Below are 6,746 nucleotides of genomic sequence, written 5' to 3'. Positions count from 1 at the left end.
TTAACACTCATATGAAGCTGCTCCGCTCAACACAGATCACTGGCAGGGGTTTGAAACGTGTTTTTATCCTGCTCCTCATCACACAATGCTGCCACACACACACACCGTTTTTGTTTTTTTTTTTTTAACCCTGTGCTGTGCACAGCTGGCCTGTGCCCTCCGCACCTGTCCAAGGGAACTTGACTGGTGTCAGCATCGCCCGTGCCCCCACTTACTGCCTTCACTGGCATTTTGCTTTCTACAAAAGTGTGAATAAAACGTTACTTTGCATTTGACACAAACGGCTTCAGACAATGACATTTCTGTAAGGACACTGGAGCTTTACTGACGATTTGCCACAAGGACATTCATATCATATGGGAGCCATTCTGGAGCACAGACTCAAGGATTTGCACCTCACATTTCAGAAGGGTTACCCCAGCAGCACATTTTCACATAATACAGAAAAGCAAGAGCTGAGAGTTTGCACAGCCAGCCTCCTATGCGCTAAAGGTTTAAATATTGGAAAATTTGACCATCTGGAAAAGAAAAAGATGATTGAAACAGAGCTCTGCCCCACCATTTCCCTGGATCTTCTGATACAGCCTGCCGCCATGGCCCTCACTGGCCCACACCTGTCCAAAGGGACACTGACAAGGCCCAGCCCCACAGCTGAATTGTTACAGCAAGATGCCATGCCTTCTGCTGTCTCAAGAGCCACTCTGAGCATCACAGCAGCAGGAAGGATGTGTTCCTGGCAGCTGCCCAGGCTGGACAGCCCCTGACCCTCTTCACGGCTGGTGGCAAAGCCAGGAGACCACCCTACAACCCCCTGGACTCCTGTACGGCAAATGCTCAGGTCTTACTTACAAATGAGAAAACCAAGAACCAGCATGGGCCCAGCCCCGCTCTCGTCACAGGGAGCCAAGAGAGTTTACTCCAGGTTGTGCAGCGGCTCACTACAGAAGTCTGGACATCTGTGTTTCTTTCTATTTTCTTCCGTTTTATGACACTGGGTCTTACATAGCCCAGGCTGACCTGAAACTTCCCGGTCCTCCTGTTTCTCCCTCTCAGATGCTGGGGTTATAGGCTTGGGCCACCATTGCCCAGCTTCGCTGTACTTCACTTTTCTGGTGTAAAAAGGAATAAATTCTCGGGGCGGTCACTCAACAGTGATGTTTCGTCCATGCCCCCCCCACTTCTAGAGAAACTGACAGAAATGCTAAGGCACAGGGTGTAAAGCTCCAGGTGGCTCATGTTCCCAACCATGTCAGTGACTCCACACACACCCTCCTTCAAAGCTGCCATTAGTGTTGTCAGAACTCACCTGATCTGGGTGTTCTCAAAGTCAACTACACTGCATAGACATAGGTCTGGAAGAAGGTTCTGCCCTGTCTGCCCTGTTCGCTCCTGCAGGTCATCTGGTCCCTCTAAGCTGAGGCAAGTCTATCTTTCCTTTGGGAAAAAAAAGTCAATTTACTTCTTAGTAGCTCTCAAAGCCTGGAAAACATATGGAGTATTTGTAGGGCGGCAGCAAATCCATTTATGTCATGGGGAAGAGGCTGGGTGGAATTTGTAAGATGGAAACCAGCTTCTTTCTGTGTGTAAGGCAAGTTTTGAGCAGTGTCACGCACAGGTCTACATGGCAAGTGAGTAGACTAACTCCACAGAGTACAATCGATGACCGAATATTACAGTTTGCTTCCTGTCACTCTCTACCGAGTAGTCTGGATGAGCTAGGGAGTGAAAGTATACACTGTACAAGCTTGGTTTACATTAGATCTTCACTTGAAGAGACAGTTCTGAAAATACTCTTCCTATATAGACCAGGCTGCCCCCAAACTTGTAATCCTCTTGCTTCGATCTCCTGAGTGCTGAGATTAAAAGCGTCCCCAACGTTCTGTGCTTCTGATGGAAGACACGTGGTGCTATATTGTTTATGATTTAATAAGGCAACTGGGGATAAAAATGCAAAGCCAGCCACAGCCATAGAGCCAGGCAGTGGGGATACACACCTTTAATCTCAGAACTCAGGAGACAGGCAAATAGGATCTCTGTGAGTTCAGCACCACTCAGGGCTACACTTTGAGTGTGAATCATTCTAAAAGAATAACACAGTTCACACCTTTAATCCCAGCACTAGGGAGGTATAAACGGAAGAAGCAAAGGGTCTCTTGTGAGATTCAGTTTCCAGACAGGGACAGCATTGCCTCTGAGGGCTCATGCAGACAGGATCACCCATTTCAGTCTGAGGTAGAGGGAAGAGCTAGTGGCTGGCTGCTTTGCTTTTCTGATCTCCAGTGGCTTTATTAGATCATAAACAATATATCACCACACAGACACTTCCTGGGCTGTCCTTTGACAATTGTATCGTAACCTATCAGCTGGTATGTCCACCCACTTTCTTCAAATCAACCGAGAATTTCTCAGCCGCAGTGGTGGCGTTATGCCTTTAATCCCAGTACTCAGGAGACAGAGGCAGGCGGGTCTCTGAGTTCGAGACCAGCCTGGTCTACAAGAACAAGTTCCAGGACAGCCTCCAAAGCCACACAGAGAAACCCTGTCTCGGAAAACAAAACAAAACAAAACACAAACAAACAATAAGATTTTCTCATCACCACCCACCCATTCCCAGCACCACACAATGACAGTGACAATTCACTCTCCATGTAAAAAGCTTCGCACACGACTTTTCTTAACTCAGTCACACAGCTGTGTCCGTTTCTGTTCAGCCTTCTCACTCTTCTGGTTAATTGACACTCTCATTCGCTCTCACTTCCATCAGTAGTGTCTGAAGAGGTGCTGCTGTTCTCAGCCAACGCCGGCACTTTGCAGGACAGGTTCTTAGAATATACGACTAGAAGATTTGGTATTAAATAAAAACGGTTTAGTACTGGTTAGCTACCCACCCCCATTATTTTGGTCAGAGCAGCAAATGCCCCAATAGGTCTAGCTCTGTTTTCCTCAAAAATTATTTAAGCAATGACAGATAAAATGTGTCTGCTCTTAAACACGAAGTTCTCCTAGGAAGGAGATCATGAGTTTATCAGGCGTGTTTAGGAACTGACGGTGTAAGTGAATGGTAGAGCATTTCCCTATCATACTCAGATTCCAGCCTCTGCACTCAAAATATTCAAAGCTGCGTATTATCACTAAGCACCGTCATATACCCATACCAGAACATCTGGCACCAAGACCCGCTCCAACCTTTAGGGACTTGCATGAATAGCCTATCTCTACAAAGGCGGAATCTCTAAGAGCAGTTGGCATGTCCCCCCCACTCCACTTTCCCTGCCCATCTCACCCTTGGAGAAGGGGCTGTCCTCTTCATGTTCCTCCCAGTGGTCAAAGTCAAAAGCCACGTTAGGATTCTGTGCAACACAACAGCGGACACAAGTGAGTGAGTGCGTGCGTGCACGCCAGGTGCTGCAGGCGGTCGGTCGGGAGCAGCGGGGCGCAGGAGTCAACTCACCCTCTTGGTGAGCAGACCGCACCAGCATGCCCTCTTCTCCTTTGCAAGAGTGATTAGAGGCTCCTCATCTTTGATCACGCACTTGCAGTCATCTTTCCTTATGTCGCCTTGCAACTCCAGATCAGCCATGTAAAACTTGTCTCCTACCCAGGCACTGGGTTTATAAGAAGAAATAAAGTCGGCCATCGAAAAGGTTGTACGCAATTTCATTTTAATCTATCAGAGACACACAAACTTACCTGAAAATGACTCTGTTTGTAAAGAATTTGCACTTGTAATCCTTGACACTCCGGAGTTTTATCTTTAAAATGACCACATCATCTTTTTGGAACCACTTTATCTGCGGGTGAAAGCTGGAAGGGAAGAGGGGGGTTTGACCTTGAAAGCTCACACGGCAGCCTAGGCGAGGCGCCCAGCGCAGGAGCACCTACCTTCTCACGTGTGGCTGTGTAGTCCTGCTAAGGGGTTCTCTGCCAGTGTCTTCTGATAAAGCTTCTGTACAAAACCAATGGTAACATTTCCACAGGTTATTCATATTACAACAAGCCCCTTTGCTATATCCCAGGCAACTTTTACATGAAGAACTTATGTTAAGAGTATAAAAATTTCAGCTCGAAGTGGTGGCCCATGATTTTAATTGTAGTACTCGGAGGCAGAGGCAGAGGCAGGCCAACGTTTGTGTGCTAGAGGCCAGCCTGGTCTAGATAGTGAGATTCGGGACACCCAGAGATATGTAGAGACCCTGTCTCAAAAACCAAACAAAAAGAGTAAAAATTTCATAAAAACTCAGGTATCTAACAGCAAATAACAAACTAAAACGCACATCATTTAGGAAGCTGACACGGTATCTAAAGTGTAACAGACTTTCAAATAGCAAAATTTAACGGGAAAGTAGGGTTGCTCTATTGAGGCGGAGCTGTGTCACACTCCTTGCGTGGGCGTGGCTTACAGGCTCTTTGGGCTCCCCTAACCTGCAGGCTTCCACAACAGCTCAACATTCGGATCAAACTGCTCATGAGCACACATTTCCTAAGACAATGGAATTTAGACTTCTCTACCAAAAATATTTAGATTACCACTCAAAACTTAAAACAAGGCTCCAGGTTTGAGTCATAGCAATGCAAAAAAAGAGTGTTAAGCAGCTTTAATCACAATATCTCCTCCTCAGAAACAAGCTTAGTGTTTCCCAATAAAGCCTGGTATATTCATATTATAGAATATAACCTAACAATTAAAAAACACTGGCTATAATGCTGTAGACTGGAGGAAGCCACATGCCTCAATCTCAAAACCCACAGTGACAGGAGTAAGAAGAGCTGGATCACTAGGGAGGGTTCTGGAACCATTCAACCAGTGTGGTTTAAGTGTGGACAGAGGCACAGGGACAAAATCCGTAGCGCTGTTCATTCATTAAACACTCTACAGAGAAAGCATCACTGTGGAAGAATGGCTGGCGGCCAGCTCTTGCTCCGTATCTCACAGGAAAAGGTGAGAAGACCAGAGGAGGCGTACCAAGACCAAGGTTTCACACAATGGAGATTTATTTCTCCACAGAGACAGGGAGTAAGAGATAAAGACAGGAGACAGAGGACAAGGGAGAGGGGGAAGGGATGTTTGTCCCAGAGGGACAAAGGGCTCTCTGGATAGAGAGGAGGCACACGTGGCCCACTGGCAAATGGCAGTTTATAAAGGGAAAGGGGAAAACCCCGTGATAGGATGAATTGGTCTGTTTTGATTGGGCATGTAAATTAGGGCAGCCCAAAGCTGGCCTTGATTGCTAAACCTTAAATACTTAGCTAGCTGGACCTTGGTAGTCAGCCTCAGGAGGAGGGACCTTGGTGGCCACCTTTAGGAATATAATCTATCATTTTAGCAAGGCAGAGGAAATGGGGAAGGGTAAGGCCTGCCAGAGCCATGATTGCCGTGCTCGGGCCTGCTAGAGCCATTGCCAAGGGAAAGCCTAAATATGGGAAAAAGCTGACTTGGAGTTAAGCATCTCTTAAATGCAGTACCAACCAGGCTTCTGGTTGTCTGAGTCCACCTTGGAAGCAGCTCTTCCTTCTGTACCGCCATCTTCTTGCCCAATGCCCTGCAGACACATGGCATCTTCCACTGTGGCAGGTGTCCTGAACAGAAGAGCCAGAGGTTAACTGGACTCGACGAGACTCAGGCAGATGGGGCATAGACACTAAACAGCCTGCCTGTCACCTGGGAGCCAGCCCTACATGGAGCCTCTGTGACTTACGGACAGTGACAGTAGTCAGCTTCGCTCCCATGGTGGGTGAGGGACACCTGTGGTCAGAGAAAGGCTCTCTCATTGACTCAACCAGCCTTTCCTTCAAGCTCACTGGACCTCAGGGAAGAAGGGCATGTGACCCTCGCCCCGCCCTGCGCCCCGCCCCCCTCCCGCTCAAACAGGAGAAGAGCCAGGGTGCAATGCTAGTCTATTTTCCTCCCCACCTGTGTCCTAGAATGTCTTCCCAGAGTCTGTGTTACAGTTTGGACCAACTTCTAGAAATACTGTTTTCATAGCTCACAGAAGCCTACTACACCTAACACAACACCTGCTGACTGACTGAGATTACTTCATTCACGTGACCGCTCTGCCTCTCTTCCCCTCTCTACACGCGTGCGTGCGTGCGTGCGTGCGTGTGTGTGTGTGTGTGTGTGTGTGTGTGTGTGTGTGTGTGTGTGTATCTATGTATATGTATGCATATATACATACACACACACATACATACATAGCAGCCAGGAGCGGTGGCACATGACTTTAATCCCAACTTTTAGGAGTCAGAGGTAAGTAGATCTCTGAGTTCAATGCCAGCCTGGTCTACAGAGTGAGTTCTAGGATATTTAGGACTATGTAGAGACCTTGTCTAAAAAAAAATAAAATAAAAGTAAAAATTAAACATCACCATTCTTTTGGCTCTTTAACCAGATAATTGGTTGTCTTTGTCAGGGTCTCTATTGCTGTGATAAAATACCATGACCAAAAGCAACTTGAAAAGGGTTTATTTCAGCTTACAGTTCCATGTCATAGTCCATCATTGACGGAGGGCAGGAAAAGAACTCAAGCAGGACAGGAAACTAGAGGCAGAGCTGATGCAGAGGCCAAGGAGGGGAGCTGCTTACTGGCTTGCTCCTCATGGGTTGTTCAGCCTGTTTGCTTATATAACTCAGGACCAGCAGCCTAAGGGTGGTACCACCCACAGAGAGCTGGGTCCTCCCCCAGCAAGCATTAATTTAAAACAAAACAAAACAAAAAAAAAAAAAAACTATTCCCTAAAGGTTTGCC

General features: G+C 47.1%; 1 protein-coding gene across 1 annotated transcript in view; it reads right to left on the bottom strand.

Moving 5' to 3' along the window:
- Window positions 1-2,741: 2,741 nt before the first annotated feature.
- Window positions 2,742-6,746, bottom strand: part of Tdrd12 (tudor domain containing 12) — an 80,043-nt gene continuing 76,038 nt past the window's right edge. The window contains exons 27-32 of the mRNA XM_035449469.1: window positions 5,468-5,577; window positions 3,883-3,946; window positions 3,691-3,804; window positions 3,452-3,605; window positions 3,284-3,350; window positions 2,742-2,836 (exon numbers count right to left, since the gene is read on the bottom strand). Coding sequence (XP_035305360.1) covers window positions 2,742-2,836; window positions 3,284-3,350; window positions 3,452-3,605; window positions 3,691-3,804; window positions 3,883-3,946; window positions 5,468-5,577 — 604 coding nt within the window. The remainder of the gene's footprint in view (window positions 2,837-3,283; window positions 3,351-3,451; window positions 3,606-3,690; window positions 3,805-3,882; window positions 3,947-5,467; window positions 5,578-6,746) is intronic.

Source organism: Cricetulus griseus, chromosome 9 (assembly GCF_003668045.3).
Source record: "Cricetulus griseus strain 17A/GY chromosome 9, alternate assembly CriGri-PICRH-1.0, whole genome shotgun sequence".
Classification (NCBI taxonomy): domain Eukaryota; kingdom Metazoa; phylum Chordata; class Mammalia; order Rodentia; family Cricetidae; genus Cricetulus; species Cricetulus griseus.
The sequence above is the reverse complement of the archived record's forward strand: the minus strand, read 5'-3'. Positions and strand labels throughout refer to the sequence as shown.